The 20,339-nt window shown below is 42.3% G+C and overlaps 2 protein-coding genes across 7 annotated transcripts; one reads left to right on the forward strand and one right to left on the reverse strand.

Moving 5' to 3' along the window:
• Positions 1-559: 559 nt before the first annotated feature.
• On the reverse strand, positions 560-6,834 carry tppp2 (tubulin polymerization-promoting protein family member 2). 3 transcript variants are annotated; one of them, XM_036524440.1, is made up of 5 exons: positions 6,772-6,834; positions 6,131-6,198; positions 3,661-3,852; positions 2,559-2,712; positions 560-1,725 (listed from the first exon to the last, which is right to left on the reverse strand). In XM_036524440.1, the coding sequence occupies exons 3-5, from the start codon at positions 3,849-3,851 to the stop codon at positions 1,531-1,533; spliced, it is 540 nt and encodes a 179-aa protein (XP_036380333.1). In that variant the 5' UTR covers position 3,852; positions 6,131-6,198; positions 6,772-6,834; the 3' UTR covers positions 560-1,530. The 3 variants fall into 3 exon arrangements, with proteins under 3 accessions (XP_036380333.1, XP_036380334.1, XP_036380332.1); XM_036524441.1 differs by lacking the exon at positions 6,772-6,834 and adding an exon at positions 6,678-6,710; XM_036524439.1 differs by lacking the exon at positions 6,772-6,834 and having other exon boundaries at positions 6,131-6,221.
• A 101-nt stretch (positions 6,835-6,935) lies between these two features.
• Positions 6,936-19,461, forward strand: LOC118774872 (von Willebrand factor A domain-containing protein 5A-like). Of its 4 annotated transcripts, none has more exons than XM_036524436.1 (19): positions 6,936-7,008; positions 7,621-7,668; positions 8,553-8,755; positions 9,124-9,346; positions 9,627-9,793; positions 9,958-10,072; positions 10,645-10,820; positions 10,934-11,022; positions 11,350-11,494; positions 12,009-12,088; positions 12,274-12,388; positions 13,082-13,240; positions 13,561-13,664; positions 15,301-15,518; positions 16,579-16,665; positions 16,805-16,852; positions 16,973-17,106; positions 17,784-17,904; positions 18,250-19,461. In XM_036524436.1, the coding sequence occupies exons 1-19, from the start codon at positions 6,984-6,986 to the stop codon at positions 18,327-18,329; spliced, it is 2,337 nt and encodes a 778-aa protein (XP_036380329.1). In that variant the 5' UTR covers positions 6,936-6,983; the 3' UTR covers positions 18,330-19,461. The 4 variants fall into 4 exon arrangements, with proteins under 4 accessions (XP_036380329.1, XP_036380330.1, XP_036380328.1 ...); XM_036524437.1 differs by having other exon boundaries at positions 6,942-6,998; XM_036524435.1 differs by having other exon boundaries at positions 6,962-7,029.
• The last annotated feature ends 878 nt before the right edge of the window (positions 19,462-20,339 follow it).

The raw sequence follows: 20,339 nt of genomic DNA on the forward strand, positions 1-20,339 counted from the left end.
TTTCCAGTTTTAAAAAGTTCTGTCGAGTTATCCAAAAGTAATGGAGACAACATGGCACAGGTAGAAAATACTTTTCTTTAACTCTGACTACACTTTTCAACACCACTCTACATTGTACACAAATGTACACGGTGTGGTGTGTTACTCTGACATTGTACCATGAAAATCTGAGCTGTAAAAAGGTTTTCAAGCTTATCAATCAGCCAATTAATCCAATTTTATTTCTTATAGCATATTTTTACAACATAAATGTCAGAAAGTGCAGAGAATAGGTCAGAGAATAGGTCATTTTCCAGATGGACCAAGACACCACAAAATCCAGGGCCAGTTAGGAAGAAAAGCAAAAAAATGATTCTTTAACCACAAGAAAAGGCAGTCAAGAGACATTTAGCTTATCAAACATATCCTGCAAGTGGAGTGGTTGCTGGTAATGCAGAACCATATAGTAACAGAATGAAGTGCGTGGTTGAAGTCCATTAGCACTGATTCAGTCAGTGTGCCAGTATTGACCCATCCTGTGTGTTTGTGTGTGTGTGTGTGTGTGTGTGTGTGTGTGTGTGTGTGTGTGTGTGTGTGTGTGTGTGTGTGAGTGTGTGAGTGACTGCGTGTGTGGTGCTACTGCTGTGTTAAAATCAGAGCCATTAGAATGACTCTCTGAAAGCTATGAATTAAATGGGATGACAATTAGTCAGTGTATCTAGTGTAACTCTACCCAGTCAGTATCAGTGACGGACTGAGGTCCGGTCACATTTTGAACAATTACCATAGCTGCTGCATAACTATAACAAATATACATAAAACACCTACATCTCTCCAGTGCAAACACGTGAAGAATGAGTAAAGATCGCTACAACAATATCTGAGTAAATAACCTCAAAGAAAAGCAATGGCTAACCTTGGGATTACTTTCAGAATGGTTTGCAAGGTGTGACTCCAATGTTTTGTGACGCTAACCAATCACAGCTTTGTAAAAAAAAACTGGTACAATCCTATCATTGTGATCATTCAGCAGGGCATGAGGCATGTTTTAAAAATGGAAGACGAAATCCTAGACAAACCTGGCTAAGGCCGCATGCTTAATGACAAACCCAGCCCTCTTTCCATGCCTTAAAAATGGAGGACATGCAGGTGGTTTTAAGGAATCCCCTGGGAAGGAGTGGCCGCTAGCATAACTAGCTACATAGTTTGCACAACCCCTGTAAAAAACAGCAGCGTATGGCGGTCTGCTTGCTTCCTCTCCGAAGTGTGCACAAAAGGAGCAGATTTGCAGGTGCACTGAGTAGTAACACGTTAGTTGGCATGTTGGTAACAAAGTGATTTACAGTCATTGCTACTTTAACAGTCATTGTTCACAAATGTGACCGGAGCTTTAGTGCTGTGACTCAGGAAGATAGCGCCCGATGGACAAGGTGTACAGTGTTAAGCCAGTCCACTAACATATTCATCTATCGAAGCTTTAAATAAAAGCACAGAAGCAGCATCTGGGGGTGAAAGGCCTTCAGCAACGGGCTCTCCTCATGCCCTCCTTGTTCACTTGTCCTCCTTGACCTTTTCGTCGTAGGTGCCCTGACCCTTGTAGGCCCCAACGTAGCCGCTGGTGTCTGGGATGTCCTCCCTGCCCACTTTGCCCTTGCCCTTGCCCGTGTCATCGAAGCGCTCCTTGTGCGAGCCCGTGTACTTGCTGGTGTCTGTCAGTCTGTCCACCGCTCCAGCCTTGGCCACTTTCTGAGTGAGCAGAGATGAGAAGCATTGAGAGAAAGGGAGAGAGAGAGAGAGAGAGAGAGAGAGAGAGAGAGAGAAAACGCAGAGGAGAGAGAGAGAAAACGCAGAGGAGAGAGAGAGAGAGAGAGAGAAAACGCAGAGGAGAGAGGGATAGATAGAGAGAGAGAGAGAATGCAGAAGAGAGAGAGAGTGAGAGAGAGAGAGAAAACGCAGAGGAGAGAGGGGAAGAGAGAGAGAGAGAGAGAGAGAACGCAGAGGAGAGAGGGGAAGTGAGAGAGAGAGAGAGAAATAAAGAACAGAGGAGAGACAAAGAGAGACAGAGAGCAGTGGAGATGGAGAAAGACAGAAAAGAGAGCAGAAAGCAGAGAGGGGAGAGGGATAGAAAGAGAGTAGAGGACAGCAGAGAGCAATGTAGAGGGTGAGCAGAAGGAGAAATAAAGGATATAGAGAAAACAGGATAAAGGTAAAAAGAGAGGGGTAGAGAGAAGAACGAGAAGAGAGTAGATAACAATGTGCCAACTCAAATATCAGCAGTATATCTGCATGTAAATGCCTATTGCTGAATATCTTCGCACCTTGCTACTACTGGAGTGTATACAGTAGCCTTGTGTGGTGTTTTTCCCGGTCCTCCCGTCCTACTTTTTGATTTAAAGTTACTGAACAATACATGACAGAAACACACATGTAAATTCATGTGTGCATACTCAGAGCCCCGCACATTCTCAGCAATACCCAAGTGGATGATCTCACGTTCGTAAAGTCCCCACAGTGCTAAAAACCCAATGGTGTCTTGGGGCCCACAGAGCCCCCCCTGCCCTCTGGAGGTGAGTACTCACCGTGACACCCACATTGGCGGGCTCTTTGCCTGCGATCAGGCCATACAGCAGCTGCAGCGCCTCTTCCTGGCCCTTTCCTTTAAAGCGTTTGGGGGCCAATTCTGCCAGTGCCTGGCAGAACTGCTCGAAGGTGATCACACGGGCGGTCTTTGCCCTGCACACACAAACACACACGCACCCACGCAAATGTTTCTGAACTCATTGCTGTGAAGGATACCTGAATGTGTGTCTGGCAAGCTTTCAGTCTGTAGGGACATCTGTGCAGTCCAGTGTAGTGTCCTGTCCCTCTGCCAGTGTGTCCATTAACGATAAATGCATGGATTGGATATCGATAGAACCTTTTACGGATCTCAAAGTGCTCTACAGTCAGAGAGGGTGACTCGCTTAAACTACCAAAATGTCTCACACCAACCTGGATAATGCTTAGCAACCATTTTGCACAAAAACAATCACCATTTACCAGCTACAGTGAGAGGGAGGGAGTTTTTTAGCTGATTTAAGTAGGGGGAAATCAGTTTGTGTGTATGTGTGTGTATGTGTGTGTGTGTGTGTGTGTTTATGTGTAGTGTGTGTGTGTCTCTGTGTGTATGTGTCAGTGTGATTGTGTGTGTGTGTATGTGTGTGTGCTTATGTGTAGTGTGTCTGTGTCTGTGTGTGTATGTGTCAGTGTGATTGTGTGTGTGTGTGTGTCTGTGTGTGTGTGTTTATGTGTGTGTGTGTGTGTGTGTGTGTGTGTGTGTGTTTATGTGTAGTGTGTGTGTATGTGTCAGTGTGATTGTGTGTGTGTGTGTGTGTGTTTATGTGTAGTGTGTGTGTCTGTGTGTATGTGTCAGTGTGATTGTGTGTGTGTGTGTGTGTGTCTGTCTGCATGTGTTTGTGTGTGTGTGTGTGTGTGTGTCTGTGTGTGTTTATGTGTAGTGTGTGTGTGTGTCTGTGTGTGTATGTGTCAGTGTGATTGTGTGTGTGTGTATGTGTGTATGTGTGTATGTGTGTATGTGTGTGTGTGTGTGTGTGTATGTGTGTGTGTGTGTATGTGTAGTGTGTGTGCCTGTGTGTATGTGTCAGTGTGATTGTGTGTGTGTGTGCCACATGGGTGCCTCACTTGACTTTGCTGAAGACAATGTCCACGTCGGTGCTGGTGATGCTCTTGCTATCGATGACCTTGCAGTCCTTGCAGAGCTTCACAAAGTTCTTGCCAGTCATCTCCTTCCCTGTGGCTTTGGTGTCACCATGCATGGCAAACTTCCGGAAGGAGCTCTCCACCTCCGCCAGGGACACTGTGCCCTCAGCCATCCTGGGGGGGTCGACAGTATATGCATTTCAGGAGGAGGAGGCAGAGAGAGAGGAAGATAAAGCACGCTGTCAGAGGCGTAGAGGGATGAATGAAAAATAAAGAATGACATGGTTAAACGTGACTCAAATCCATTTTTTGGAAGAAATTTCAATATGACTTTTCTCTGTGCAATGCTATTAAGATTACAGCACGCTATTTAAAAATATTTTTCAGCAGAAGAAAATGATCCATATGTACATTTTTTGAGGCACTACACGTTTTTTTGTTTGTGCTTAATCAGTGGTATGATTAAATATGGAGGACAAGTGTATACACAGTGCCTACAGACCTCCCATAAAAAGCCTTCCAGCCTAGTTAACAGGCGGAAACAATCCATCATGGAGAATAATGCAGACATGTGTTATTTTAGAATGCACGTCTTGCATCCTTGCTCTAAAGTAACAGCAACATTGTGTTGCTACCACCGTGTCACAACAACATTCAGAGAGCGTAATGTAACGTGTGTGCAGAGATCGGGAGGTGAAGGCAGGCTGCTCGAGACGGCAGTCGTGAGTCACTCCAAGAGATGGGGAGACATGAGGAGACATTATATCTTGATTAGCTAAACGGTGCAGCAGTCACCCTCCCCTTGGCCTTTACACACACTTCTCTTGCGACTCCATTAGTGAGATTGATTCCCTGCCCTGCCAAGAAATGACCGCTGCATTACTGCATGGAATTGGATGGGGAAGGGTGTGGCAATGGCGAGAGGAGGAACACTCTGGAGGCACTTCACAGTCACATGTACACACCCATGCACCCACACACACACACACACGCATGTACGCATGCACACACACACACACACACACACACACACACACACACACACACACACTCAAAATGCATCACTGTGCATAAACAAGCTGCAGTGTAACCACAACAAATGGATAGCTTTCTGCTGTTTTTACCATTCACACGTCAGAAATTGCTCAGAATATTTTAATCATGCAGAATAATGGTGTCTTCCAACATATCACTATGTGCAATTAATATGTAATTAATATGTGTCATATATCTTGTGTGTTTGAAGACAAAAACTTTAACAGCAGCCTAGCACAAATCAGAACTGATTTGGTCATTCTTTTTTCTCCTGTTTGAAATCAGTCAGCATCAACACTGAGCAACATCACTTGGCTCAGAAAAAAGTTACCTTCTTTCAGACAAACCGGGCAAGCTCACCCACTTTGAGGGAAAGGAAACTCCATTGCTCCATTGCTATTCATTTGTATTAGCTATCTCAAAGGTACATTTAGCTGTGAACCTAAGAGCTTCTTTTGACTGATTCAAAATGCTAGAAAAAAGAATGACCATAACAATTTCTGTTTGTGCCTAGGGTGCTGTGAAAAATGTTCTGTATGACATAAGTTTTCTCAGTTTACAAGAGATATGACATTTCTTGCACTGGAGAAGACACCATTATTCAGCATGGTTACTTGTGGAAACTCAGTGATATTAAGAATACAGGTATAACCACACTTTAACACTTGCCCAGATAACAAATTAAACCATCCATTTACTTCTGCTGTTCAAGGTGCTGTTGAAGTGCTAAAGCATTACAATGACTGTGCAACAGTATATTTTTAAGTAGTTGCAGTTTGTTTAAGAGTAACAAACAATTACTTTCTTCCCTTAAAAAGTAATTAAAAATTATTTTAAAATAATAACTTTCTCATAATAAACTGACAAGCATAATGGCCTAATATGATATTTTTATATAACATAAATTACGGTGAAAGCTGCAACAGGGACAGGGACACATCCCACAATGCACTGCCAAAGGGGGGGTGGGGGGGGGGGGGTTCCCTAGAGATGCTGCCAACACCAGAAGAACATGCTCACAGAAAGAGAAAGGTGCAGAGGGTAAGAGGTTAGGCTGATGGCCCGGCACTTAACCCCCAAATCCTCCCACTAGCATGTACCTGGCAAGAGGTTTCATATAAAGGTTCTTAACAGCAAGAAATAAAAAAAGAAATACAACAGTATTAGTGCAAAAGAAAACAACAGTACCATGCAGCATAAAGGCAGAGTTGAGAGTTATTCCTACCATAAAATGGTGACACATTTAAAACACTACACACATACACGCCCATTACAGACTCTCAGATCACCGCACACCACTGAGGTCTGCAAAGGTAGAGAGTACTATTTTCTACAGACATAAACCATGGGATCAACCTTCACATAAGCAGCTCTGTGTTCAGTCAGAACACCACACAGGAAGATGACAGTACCATACCTATCTTGTGTTGTCCTGGTGACGGTGATGCTGGGATGCCTGTTTTGGTTCTGCTGTGTCCTCCTCCTCTGTGTGTGTGTGATGGAGAGAGGGAGACAGAGTGAGAGAGAGAGAGAGAGAGAGAGAGAGAGAGAGAGAGGGAAAGCACAGCCCAGTACTAACAATGACATCACTCCCTCCCTTTCTCTTTCCACACCCTCCCATCTCTGACGTCCCCCCCACCCTCCCCCATCCTACTAAAATAAGGGCCAGCTGCCACGCCCTTCATCTGTGTGTTGCTCACATTTTGCAACATCCCCACTAGACCTTTTGTCAGAAGACTTCAAAATTTTAACCAATGTACTGATGTCAGAGAGGCTTAATTTATTTTTCAAATGTAAGTACATTAAAACACACACATAAGTCCATACATAAATATTTTTTCTGAATATTTTTACATGTGAAATATTACATGTAAAATGTATAATATGTAATATAATATGTAAAATATTATCAATGTACTTGACACAGTTACTTTTCTCGCAGTTGTCACGATGTGATACGTAACCTGTATGTTTTTACGTCCGTTTGCTTGAAAGGAAATCTATATGCTGTCCATTTGTTTGAAAATATCACTGGAAATAACACTGCGACACACCTACTTTTTTAGAAGTGACGTGACGTAAGTGCCTCGTGCCTTCTCTGCTTGAAATTTGATCAATAGGAAAGAGTCTCTTCAGATTGGCGTTGGAGAAGGCGGATTTGTATCAGTCCGTGCCCAGTCACAGCTTCGAGTCGCTTTCGAGGGGGCGTACAGTTCCAGGAAGCAGCTGGCAAAGCAAGTATAGATGATTGCGTCTCGCTAGGAACTTGGATGACAGACCCCAATGTACGCCGAGGTGTTTATCAGCATCTTGCAGGTAGCAATTAAAAAAACGGCTGAGGGAAGGTTCCCTATGGCAGAAAAGTGTGTTATTAATGTTTCCAAAAATATGACAGTATAGGCAGAGAATGTGTCATTTGTTTGATTTGATTTTATAATTTATTTTCTAGCAAATGAGAGCTTGGTGAAAGTGAAAGTGATTCTAAGCAGTGCCAATTTTTTTTCTCTTCCGCGGGTATCATAGCATATAGCACATTAGGTTATGGTATGCGCTTTAATTACAGTAATGCGTTTCCAAAGTTAAAGTCTGGAAAAAGTACGCATCCCTTACCAACGTCGTCTGAGTGTTAGACAAGTGTTATGTGCGCAGAAAGAAATGGGGGTAAAGGGTGCAGAGTAACTACACCTGTTTTTGTTTTACTAACAGCGCTATAGTTGTTTTATTTTAAAATGGTAAATGTAGGTACACGGTATGTATGTATGAGAGCAAACAGACCCATTTGGATTGGTGATTTTGTGTTTGGTGTTTGTTTGAAAAGAATGGGGTTGATATGAACACCTATTTTACTATGAAAGTGATACTTTTTGACAAAGAGCTCCGCTGAATAATCTTGTTTCCTCCCCCCAGCTACAATGAACCACCCATGCGGGCTGAGAACAGAGAGGAACGAACCAGGTACTTGTACCCTGATTACCTCACAACTTCAAATTATGATATGAAAAATCAGAGATGGCACAACGGCAAAAGGTGGCTACTGTATCTTTCACCTGCATCAATGTTTGCATTCTGTCAACATAGCAAGATGTGAAAGTGAGTTCAAGATGAATTTCACACTGACGCTAGGAAGTATTTGTTTCTTTATAGAATGTAATGCATAGCATACCTTTACAGTATGTATAGTAGAAGTAGGGACATTAAGGCTGTTCCAGACCAGGCTTGGCGCAGTACTGGGTACACTGTTGAAGACAGACAGCATGATGAGCCTGCTGGGCTTAATAACCAGTTATTGTCATTAAACTCATATTGTTATGTTCTGAGTAATGCATCATAGATAGATGAAGACTAAATGCAAGAAGGTCTGGATCCAATAAAACTGATAATTCAGGAAAATGTAAAGGTGCATGGTGTGTCTTCGAAATACTAGCTACATAGGCATGCAGTGAAGACAGAGCAAGCAGCAGCAATAAAGGTTCAGGATATGTGGTTGCACAAGAGGTCAAAGGACAGCCAATAAAAATACATTAAAGTAGGGCACAGTACTAGACCTGAGAAATCCCCTTTCTGATTTTGTTGGCATATTGTGGTCGTGAAGGAATTCCCTCCTTTTCCGATTACTGTAAAATGCAGAATAGCAGCTCTGTGCATCACCTGTGATCTGTGCTTCCAACCGTCTGAGATGTTGCTATGGGAGACAAACTTCTATGGTCAGACAAGGGTCAGGTGATCAGTCTGGTATAATTGTAGCTTTCTCCCCCCTCCTATCTCTCCTCTCCTTCTTATTTTCCCCTGTAATATTATTTTGTTCTCAATTCCTTCCTACCTCACTCTCTCGCTCTTAGTTCCCCTGAAATCTGTGTCAGTGGAGGTGGATGTCCAGGGTCACGTGGCTTCAGTCAGCTCCACTCTTCAGTATGAGAACCAGCAGTCCGGGCCAGTGGAGGCCATCTTCACCTTTCCCATGGACAGCAATGCTTCTGTCTACCGCTTCCTGGCCCACATTGGTGGCACAGAGATCGAGGGTCAGCTCCGGGAGAGACAGGAGGTGGGACAGAGGAGAAAGAAGACCCTGCCCTGCACTTTGCCGTGTTTGTGCAGTTTTCCAAAATAGTGATTTACATTCAGTGTCTGCCATCTCAACGGAGCCATGTATCAGTGTGTGTGAAATCCTTTTGTGCTGTACTGGAAGTCCAGTCTTTTGATGATTGTGTGTTTTAGCAAACATATCCTCTACTCTCAGCTCTCATGTTGGTCATAGTACAGTTGACCAGGAAGTGTGTTGTGCTGTCATACCTTTTCCATTTCCGGTAATACCCTCTCAGCTCAGGGTAAGCACGGCACAAAGTTCAGAGGGTGCAGAGAGGTGGCTTGGTTGTCATGCGTCTCACGTTGATGACCTCACCTCCCTCACAGGCACAGGAACAGTATGATGATGCGTTGAGCTCGGGGCAGCAGGCCTTCCTGCTGGAGGAGAGTACGGAGAGCTCTGACATCTTCCAGCTGAGGGTGGGGAGCCTGCCCCCGGGAGAGAGCGCCTCCATCTCCCTGGCCTACGTCACTGAACTGGCCGTGCAGGCCGATGACGCCCTGAGGTTCTGCCTGCCCATTGTGCTGAACCCTCGCTACACCCCTGCAGGTGCAGCCATCGCCTCTGACTGCTCTCCCAAACACAACACCCATTACATAACAGAGTTACCACTTCCCTAATAGTGCAGAGGAAACAGTTACATTACATTACATTCATACTAATGTAGACTGATATCTATATTCTTTTGTGTCTATGTGTGTGTGTGTGTGTGTGTGTGTGTGTGTGTTTGCATAGTATTCTCTCCTCTGTTCATTTGAAAAATAAATCCTTTTCACCTCTCTGAGAGAATGTCTTTCTGTCTTGTCTTGTCTCTCTTTCTGTCTTTTAGGCAGTAAGAGTGTGACCTCAGAGGTGGCTGGTGTTTCAGGGGATGCTGTGCCATACACCTTGTCTCTTAGTGTCCACATCTACTCGCCCAGTCCCATTCAGAGTGTGCAGTCCAATTGTGTGCTCACCCCCTTGGACTTCCTGTGTCCTGACCACACTGAAGCGAAGGTGAACACTTGACTTCCTTTCCTTTCACAGATTTTGATCAGTTTTTTGGATTTTCTTCCTCATCTGTGTTTGTGGCCACACCTTTTTTATTGCTCTTCTTCCACCTTTTGCTAACATTATGATCATGACAATGACAGTAACTATCTCTAACCAATTCTCTGCAGGTTAGCCTTTCTCCAGATCACAAGTTTGACCGTGATGTTGAGATTCTGCTGTACTGCTCTCAGCCACATCAGCCCACTGTCATATTGGAGGGGGGGCAGTCAACTGCCAGTCCAGGTCAGGATGCGTTCTCATTAGTTGGGACATTGCGGTAGTTCTGTGTACATTTGTGAGGACAGCTTGTAGAAGTAGTGTAATACAAACGTAATGAGTTGATAACACATGGTTGTTTTTGCTGAGTGCCAGGGCCACCTCTATTAAGTAATCAAACGTATGTGAAAACAAAAAGAAACCCTAGTTCCATCCGATCATGTCAGCGGAGTAGCACCTATCCTTCAATCATACAGAAGTGCAGAGGTTGTTGCAGTAAGCCGAGTCTGTTATGTGTGTAGCAATTCCAAAATCTGGTTGCATAAGGGAGGCAAGAAGTGTTAAAAAAACAAGGTGAGCATTCATCTTCCTCTACCTTCTGTACTGTTTTCCTCTACTTTCTCAATTCAGTTCGAGTCAATCCAGATCAAATCCACCCATATGAAGTAAATTCAGTTCAGTTCAGTTCAGTTCAGTTCAGTTCATATTAATTCAGTTAAAATCAATTAAATTCAGTTAATTTAGAACTTTATCAGATCAAATCGGTTCATTGAAATGACTTAAAGACAATTCAGTTTCTCTCTTCCTTCCTCTCTCAGGCTCGCTGATGGGGGATACCGTGGCCATGCTGAGTCTTTACCCAGAGTTCCCTGCGGCGCTGCAGTCCTCTCTTGCTTCCTGTGGGGAGTTTATCTTCCTGGTGGATCGCTCTGGCAGCATGTCGTGTAGCATGAACCAAAGCCAGACAAGTCAGAGCCGCATAGAGAGCGCTAGGGTAGAGCCATTTCACGCTTCCAAACCTAACAAATCCCTAATGTTTAGTTCAGTAATGAGGCTTTCATACTGATATCAGGTAAAGCTGCAGTGTGTCCTCTTCCATGTCCCCAGGATACCCTGCTGTTGCTGCTGAAGAGTCTGCCAATGGGCTGCTACTTCAACATCTACGGCTTTGGCTCCAGATACAATTCATTCTTCCCGTGAGTGATTCAACTTAGCCATCTTAACATACACTTCGATCTTCCTGTGAGTGACTCAGTTTAGCCACCTCAACTTCCATTTAATTTCTCTTATGAGTGACGAAACAAAGCCAAGAGAACAATCCGCCGTGAATTGGGTGGACATGTTTTTTGTTGCTTTTCAGGGGGGTTTCATCACAAGGAAGTTCAGTCTACAGTGTGTTGTTCTTTATTTTCCTCATCGGTGCGGGAGGAGTGAAATGAATAGATCATTTGAGAAAAAACATCTACCGCTGCAGACTCTATGCCACTGTGGTTCATACTTTTCTCTATCCTTGTCTGTGTCAGGGCAAGTGTGGAGTACACACAGACCACTATGGAGTCCGCCTTGCAGAAGGCGAAGTCGATGCAGGCTGATCTTGGAGGGACAGAGATCTTGCAACCCCTTCAAGAGATCTACAGCAAGCCCTGCCTTCCTTCCCACCCACGCCAGGTGCCTCATATCTCTGTCCTTACACCTCTGTCCAATGAGCAACACTTCCTTACACCTCTGTCCAATGAGCAACACTTCCTTACACCTCTGTCCAATGAGCAACACTTCCTTACACCTCTGTCCAATGAGCAACACTGCTTTACACTTCTGAACACAATCTGTTACTGTATGACACTAATGCGTACTACTGTCTGTAACTGTAACTGACTCTCTGTTACTGTATACAACTTCCCATTGTACTATATGATGGAAAAATACTGTCCCTGTAGGGCACTGTCTTCATTTCTGCTGCACCACACTTGACACCACAGTGGAATTATTTGCAATGTTGTCTCCTGCTTCAACGCTGTCTGCTGTTCAGAAATCTGCTACAGTAGAACAATACATGCAGCAGGAGACATGATATGGCTAAAGTAAACAAATAGGTCCTTACCCTCTCTCTCCTCCCAGACCCCCTTCATCCAGTGTTACTGTTCAATGATATTTTGAGGTTTATAGAGGTACTCTTTTTCAGCTCTTTGTATTCACTGATGGAGAAGTGGGAAATACCAAAGCTGTGATTGATCTAGTGAAGAGACATGCCCTCTCTCACAGGTTAGTCCTACCTGTTTCCTGTATACCTTTTTTGGAATGCTAATGTGTATGTGTGTTTGTGTGTGCATGTATGTGGGGGTGTGTCAAAGTGTGCATGTGCACATGTATGGGTGTGTTATTGTGTGTGTGTGTGTGTGTGTGTGTGTGTGTGTGTATTGAGACTTACTTTGTTTCTCTGTGTCCAGGTGCTTCACGTTTGGCATTGGAGAGGGTGCCAGCAGTGCATTGGTGAATGGCATGGCTAAGCATGGCTCAGGCCACCCACAGTTCATCACAGGAGCAGACAGACTGCAGTCTAAGGTGAGAGAGCCAGAAGTGAGAGAGTGATAGAGTCATGACAGAGAGACATTTAAAATCTCATAAATCATAGCACCAGATGTATAGTATAGCACAAAATATTATGAAAATGATTGTGTTGTGTTCATCTCCAAACAATTGGAGCTGTGCTTTTCTGATTTTCATTTGCTTTTCATCTATGAGTAGAAATGCTGGTGAAAGCTGACTATAACTGACTGTAACTGTAACTGAACCAAAATGCTATGAGTACTACAAGGTAGAAGCCATTGGGATGTTTAGATCTGTGTCTGACCTCATCTGTCCATCTAGTACAGAGAAAGGGCAACAAGACTAGTGCTAAAGGTGCTAAAGAGAAAATAAAGACAGTTGAGACACTCTTCATCTGTTTAGTCTTTGTTCAAGGAGTCTTAAGGGGATATAATTTACATTTGTAAATTTGATAAAGGGGGCTGCAGATGTTGTTTAGACTTTTACACTGACACTAGTAACTGAAAGTATTTTTAGGATGATAGGAATAAGTGTTTGGGAGAGCTGAGCTTGGAATCTGAGATGAAGCAGCAACCCAGTATTCAGGACCAAGCTTGACACAGTGCTAGATACACGCTAGACTCCAGCCAAAACAATGAGCCAAGAAGTGCTGAAGGGAGTATTGTAATTATTAAACATCACATGTTCCTCTGCCCCCTCCCTCCTCAGGTGATTCAGTCTCTTCAGTTTGCCCTGCAGCCTGCAGTAAAGGACATCTCGTTGCAGTGGAACCTTCCGGCAGGGGTGTCCACCACCAACCTGTCTCCTCCCATCAAGACACTCTTCCAGGGTCAGAGGGCATTGGTGTATGCCCAGCTCACAGGACAGGTCAGAATAGTCCCCCTCAACTTTGTACATGCATAAGTCCCCTTTCTGAACTATGACACCACTAACAACTGACAATAATGTAATGTAAATGACACTAATCCCATAGTAAGGCTTAGTACAGTTATCCTATATCAGGTACAAGAAAAAACTATTGAATAACATGTATTTCCATATTGGATTCCAAATTTATATAAAAATGTAAAAAAAATATAGATATATAGACACTAGACTTAAATATTTCACTCCCACTGTCTGTCTCTTTGCCTCTCATCTTTCCATCTCTCTCTCACTCTTGTTCTCTCCATCTCTCTCACACTCAGGTGGACAGCTGCGTCACTGGCTCTGTGAGTCTTCTCTACGCTCTGGGAGAGGAGGTAGTGAAGAATGATCTGAGCTTCAGCCTGAAGCCAAAGGAAGACAGCAGGTGAAATGTTTGTGTACAGACACTGGCATAGGACAGAAAACATTTTCAACATACAGCATGTCCAAATATGGGCTATAGCTTAGCATTGCCCTCCTGGAACTTGGCAGGATGGCAGACCTGCTGTTCCACTTATTCAGTGTATATTTTTGGTCTTCTGAGTACAGGCCTCTGCAGAGCAAATAAGAAATGCAATTTAAAACTCATTTTAATTTTGAATGTCATTAAATAATGATGATATTTCCCTCTGCTTAATTATGCCTTGTCCCCTTGTTAGACAAATCACATATTTAACTCTTGATTAAATACATTCAATTCATTAGAAACTTTACACTTTACATTAGAAGCAAACTACTTTTTGATGTGAATAGAATCACTCAAATGATCTGATAATGACAACATGCTCAATCCCAAATAGGGTCTTTTTTTGCATAAATGGAAAGGTAGTATTAAAGAAACGTATGTCACATCAAGGTAGCAAATTCTGCACTCACTATACAATGATTAATTTTTAGAGATTAATACAAATTTATGTTCACACTTACAAGCACTCACACCATCATCAGTGCATTTGTAGAGAATACAAGTGGGTGTACAAAATCTGTCAAACCAGCCAATACAGAGGCATCCTTATGCACTTCAGAATAAAATCAGTTTCCTGTAACCACCTTTTTAGCCAGTGTTACAGGAGTCAGGTCAAACACTGGGTGGGGCTCTCTCTGTTATGGGAAATTAAAATATAAGGCAATGGCATAAGATGTGTGACTCTGCCCCACATACAAGTTCTGTCCAGATTAATAAGTGTAATAAGATGTAATTCTTACAGACCTGAGAGTATTATTAACCACCAAGAGGAGACTGGGGTGGCAGTGTAGCATAGCATTTAAAGAGCAGGACTCGTAACCAAAAGGGTGCTGGTTTGATTCCCCACAGGGGCACTGCTGCTGTACCCTTCAGCAAGGCACTTAACCCACAGTTGCCTCAGTTAATATCCAGCTGTATAAATGGATAACATTGTAAAAAACCAGTAATTGATGTAAGTCGCTCTGGATAAGAGCATCTGCTAAATGCTAATAATGTAATAAAAACCAAACAGGCCTGATCCAAGACATTTACATTTATTCATTTGGCAGACGCTTTTATCCAAAGCGACTTACATAGGTTACAGTTCTTTACAATGTTATCCATTTATATAGCTGGATATTTACTGAGGCAATTGTGGGTTAAGTACCTTGCCCAAGGGGGCTATGTTGTAGAGATCCCTACAGATGGGAAAATCCATGAATTACTGTATTGTAGTGATAATAGACATATGCAGGATTTTTATGAGGGATTTGCTGCCAACATGAAAAGCGCATTTCATTTCACACAATTTAGTAATAAATGAGCAATTAATGTGTGTATTTATGTAATAATGATGTAAACATGTAAAATAAATGTCTGAATGCAGGTGCTGGTGCAGGGCTCTGTAGCCTGGGAACATATAATATTCAAAACTGTCAATCTCAAATCTGTAAAAGGCAAATGTCTCTTGTATATGTGGAAAACCAGGGGGAATTATCAGTGCATCTCTGTTTTGGAATCCTATGAAAAGGGCCTGTGTCACTCTGTAAGCCTAAACCTGTGTGTTTCTCCCCAGCCTGCTACTTCACAGGCTCGGGGCTCGTGCCGCCATCTTGGCCATGGAAGGAGATGTTCAGGGGGATGTTGACAGCGGCGTGAAGGAGAAGGTGGTGGAGCTGAGTGTCCGATCAGGGGTTAGCTCCTCCTACACATCCTTCATTGCTGTCAACACAGAGAGCAAGCAGATCCTCAAGGGCCCCCTACGACGCAGAGTCATACCTGTGGTCTTTGCAGGTAGGACACCTTGTGACTCGTAGTATGAAAAATAGTTACTGGCTTCATGCAAGTGTGTCAGAGAATTGCATTTGTCTTGCCTAAGTGCTCCTACATGAGTGTAGAGGTTGTTGTGAGAGACAAGTCTACAAGAAAATTGGCATTTCAAAAAATGTCTCTTTTCCCCTTTGCATAAAGGGGAAAAAGAGAAAAAAAAAAGAATTAGAACTGGAGTCTTCTTCGATAAAAACACTGTCTCTTCTGATTTAATACAATGAAGCTACAGTTAGGAAGCCACTGTCTGGTGATCCCCTTCTCTTTAATTATTTAGTAGTAGTGTTATCATTCTGATGTTCCTATTTCTGATGATTATTATTATTTACTTATTTATTTATTTTCTAAGGTAATGCTGATGGTCTGCATGTATGTGATCAGATAACTGATTTGGAATCCAGACATACAAGGTGTTAACTCTGTCAGTCCTTGTTCTTTTGTAATACACTATATGGACAAAAGTATTTGGCCACACCTGTCTTTCGGGGTTTGGGCTAGGCCCCTTATCTCCAGTGAAGAGCACATTTGGAATGTACTGGAACGGAGATTGCGAGCCAGGCCTTCTCGTCCAACATCAGTGCCTGACCTCATAAATGCTCTACAGAATGAATGGGCACAAATTCCCACAGAAACACTCCAAAATCTTGTGAAAAGCCTTCCAAGAAGAGTGGAAGCTGTTATAGCTGCAAAAGGGGGACCAGCTCCATATTAAAGTATATGTATTTGAATACAATGTCATTACAGTCCCTGTTTGGTGTAATGGTCAGGCGTCCGAATACCTTTGTCCATATAGTGTATTTTAAAGTGTATGTTTATGATATTATTATTAGTAGTGGTAGCAGTAGAAGTAGTCATTGATGAGTATTATATGTAATGTATGAAATATACAGTCTGTTGAAGAAAGACTTATTTTGCCAAAAGGAACATGTAAAGACCTGACTAATAGAGAATGAACTGTTGTGTGTGAAACTGCTCTTCATAAGGTGACTTCCAGTTCGTTTCTGGCTGTTTTTTTTTTTTTTTTTAGCTGGCGGCGGTTGTGGCCGTATGGCTTGCAGGAAAATGTCAAAGCTTTCAGCCAAATCTTCCATGGGATTTTCATCTCTGAAGTTGGGTAGGGGTTTTGCTTCTAATGAACAGGGCACATTATTGTGCTTGATCAAGGCGATAAAAAATTGGTTTGCCGCCAGTGCATGCACCATGTAATTGCAAAAGTGGGAGAGAAGTGATCAGATTCTAATTGTTTTTTAAAGGTAAAAGTCGTTCTGTAGTGGAATGTGATTCGATTTCACCTCCAAAAGGTAAGAGTTGTGTTTATTTCTGTAAAACAGACAATGCACTTAATATTTTATAACATGACAGGATTCAGATTGACTGTTGACTCCCTGTTGTAATGTAATAATCCAACTTCTGTCCCCCAGAGAAAAAAAGTGGGGACCCCATGCTGGATCTGATTGGCTTACAGAAAGCAGATGGATCCTGGGACCTCCACCAATCCTTCACATCCATCTTGGGCAAACAGAAAGAGGAAGTGGCCAAAGCCATGCCTGGCAAGGTAGCGGTTTAGTCCTAACAGCAGAAGCTCCTGTCTGCTTTCTTCAGGACAACCCTGGCCCCTGGCTCTAAAGTGCATGTCTAGTTCAAAGTCCTGGAAAAATAGCCTGCCTAGCAGATCACACAGGATGCATAGTATAGCATAGGCAGCGTATTTAATCCATTCAAGGTTGCCTCTAATTTCAACTCACATTCAAGGGAAAAAAGTCAAGAAAGACACTATTTTAAACTTTAATTCAAGTCACAATGACAAATGACACTGGCTAAAAGAATGTTTATTAGAATTTTTTATCAGATACATTCTCATCCAAGCGTATTACACTACTGTAGTGTATTGAAATAGGACATTTGAAGACAACAAAACCAAAAATGTGATTATGGTTGAGCCTCTGAAAAAGTAAGAAAAGGATAATCTGTCTCACATGCAACACATGACTTTTTTTCTTCATATTCTGAAAGTTAACTGTTAACAGTTTGTACCTTTGACATTTAGTCTAGCCAGTGGAATGTGTTAAAAAGACTTTGTGTGTGTGAAGAAGCTTCCTCTATTCAGTTTTAAGTAATTAAAGTTAATACAGTGATTTTAGTTAATAGTAGCCTATAACTAAAGTGCCCTTTTTAACTGAGCCCCTGGTTCTCAGCATTGAGCTCTTCTCTTTGTCTCTTCCTTGTTCCCAGTCCCCAGCAGTTTGGGCCACAGTGCTGGCACTTTTGTGGCTTCATGGACAGAAGGCAGACTTCAAGGATGAGTGGCGGTTTTTGGCCATGAAAGCCATCTCCTGGATAAAAGCCCAATCAGGTAGATGATGGCCTCTTTCTAGTCACATTTCAGCTGACCTCCCTGCAGGTCAGCTATATACCAGGGGCCAGCTGGAGGCATGTCCAGGTAACTGCCCTGTACTGCTGGTATGTCAGCCAAGCCCAACCTCAGGTTGGTCCTGGGACCGAGACAAGCCAATGAGAATGCAGTGTAGAATGTTAAAATTGTGCAAAATGCCAATTCCTTCTCTTTTGCTCATGTGTATGTGTGTTTACTTGTGTGTTTACATGTGTGTGATGTCACTATAGATGTGTGTTAGTGTGTGTATGATGTCACTATAGCTGTGTAATGGTTTGCAGTCCTGATGTTATCTCTGTGTTCCAGGGGTGGATGTGCCCAAATTTGTGAAGGCTGGGAACTCTTTCTTGGGCCTGCAGTTGGAGCCCCAGGTCCTGGGGTTGTAAGAGAGGTCTGCCTGTACCTGTAACTGCCGGAGGCCATCAAAGGCTCACCCTACCTGAAAAATGGAGGAAAAAAGAGGAAAAATAGCTTTTTAATCAAGTTAATTTGCACTTTATCTACTGTAAAGATACTTCTAAGATAAAATTAACTATATCTCAATCCCGCTGGCTTTCTGTACTGCCTGTGTTCTAAAATTAAGCATCTGTGCTCTTCACTGCGTGGCCGGTCCAGTGAAGTTTAACTGCAGAGCAAAGAGCCACACTGATGCCTTAAAAATGATATGCCTGTCACTATAAGTGATCAATACTTATCTTTCTGTTTTCTGACCTCTGTGTCTTCCATAGCAATTAAGAATGGAAATGAAAGCCTTGTTCACCTCAGCACTTCATTTTATAGTCAAATGCCTTATCATCCATAAAGCTGTTCTACGTTTGACTGTTTCTGTCACTGGACTCTGAGTTACTGTGGAATATGTGCAGTTGGATCTTACAGTGCAATGATTACACTGTTAGTTTTAGGTAAAGTTTTGAGACGTCCATGGAAAAGAAGAGCTTTGCATTTCACAGCAACATTGCAAATCCTGAAGTACAGTTTCAGTGTCATGTCGAAATACAGACAATACTTTGTGATGTAAAGTCTATAATAAACACAGTTTTGAGACTGTCTGTCTTCTACTAAAATGTATCTGAAGTAGATTTAAATCATGTATTTCATATGTATTTGTTTTTTTTCCTGCGATGGGATGGTGAAGGAAGCTGCATTTACATATGAAATCACATTTTACATATTGCCCATATTTGTAATTGCCTTATGGGATGTCATCCAGGAATTTCTTATGTGTTATGGGGGATAAATCTGATTTGACAAGAATGAATTTAAGACTGGGGAGGACTGGAGGGAGCTGTAGGCCAGTGCTCATGAAGGATCTCTCTATAATTTTGGGAATTGCATTGAACAAGTGCATCCGGCATATATATTTCTTCGCAATTCAATTTTGTTTTGATGTCTGGTATTAAGGACACCATTTGTGCCACATTCTGAATTTGTTAGTACTGTACTCTATCCAACTGTCAGCATGATCCCTTTGTCTAAACCTGGCTGTCAAGCATTAGGGAGTGGCTTTTCATTGATGAGAGGTGGAAACTGTTATTTGGAAAATGCTTCTGCTTGTGTATTTACAGGGAAGATCTGAGTACACACTGTAAAACCAAACAGTGTATCTTAATAAAAGAAGTAAGTTCACATAATTTAATCTTGGAAAAAAGTTGGAGTCACTCATTCCCATTGATTTAACATAACTCAAAAATGAATTGTTGAAGTAATAACTCGGTTGTTTTGAGTGCAGTTAAATTTTTGGAGCAATTAAAGTATTGGTGATATAATTCCAGTTTGTTCCATTGACTCATTTTCTTTAAGTTGACTTTATATCATTACAAAAATGTAAGCCCCGCTGATGGGCTATGCTGAGTGGCTTCAGTTTATAAATCATCATATTGTACTGCAAAATGCATTGTAGGCCTACATATAAAATGCATTGCCATTTGAATAAAGAGATAAAAAAAAACACAACGTGAATATGAATGATAATTCAAACTGAATTGAAGATTGGGTCTGTGTACCTTCTTTTCTTTCAATTTTCTTTAATTGACGGTAAAACAAAAATCCAGAATTGCCTCGTTTTCTTATTACAGTTTTTTTTTTTTTTTTGGCACAGACAAAAAAGAAAATTGCCGTTTTCATAAAATGTCACTCTGAAACAATGATTTCGGTAGGTTTTCTTATTTTTAATTTTGTTTTTGCCACCCAAACAGTTGAAATGACGATCCATAAATCCTGAATTTAAAACGAGTATAGATGTAGAAGTGTCTTAATTTTGTATGAACAGCTGTTGTCGATTTGTCCCACCTATGTAGAGCGGTCCTACCAACGGTTGCTACGCATGCGGCCTGTTCAAGGCGGGAAAGAGAGGGAGAGTTTGCACTGAGCACTGGAATAACGGAGAAGCTGCACTG

Source organism: Megalops cyprinoides, chromosome 3 (assembly GCF_013368585.1).
Source record: "Megalops cyprinoides isolate fMegCyp1 chromosome 3, fMegCyp1.pri, whole genome shotgun sequence".
Taxonomy (NCBI): Eukaryota; Metazoa; Chordata; class Actinopteri; order Elopiformes; family Megalopidae; genus Megalops; species Megalops cyprinoides.

Coding starts and splice junctions, on each gene's coding strand:
- tppp2 (XM_036524440.1), bottom strand. CDS start 3,851: ATGGCTGAGGGCACAGTGTCCCTGGCGGAGGTGGAGAGCTCCTTCCGG. Junction 2,713..3,660: donor ATTGTCTTCAGCAAAGTCAA/GTGAGGCACCCA, acceptor TTGTGTGTGCAG/GGCAAAGACCGCCCGTGTGA. Junction 1,726..2,558: donor CCGCCAATGTGGGTGTCACG/GTGAGTACTCAC, acceptor CTGCTCACTCAG/AAAGTGGCCAAGGCTGGAGC.
- LOC118774872 (XM_036524435.1), top strand. CDS start 6,984: ATGACAGACCCCAATGTACGCCGAGGTGTTTATCAGCATCTTGCAG. Junction 12,089..12,273: donor AGACATGCCCTCTCTCACAG/GTTAGTCCTACC, acceptor CTCTGTGTCCAG/GTGCTTCACGTTTGGCATTG. Junction 13,665..15,300: donor AAGCCAAAGGAAGACAGCAG/GTGAAATGTTTG, acceptor GTTTCTCCCCAG/CCTGCTACTTCACAGGCTCG.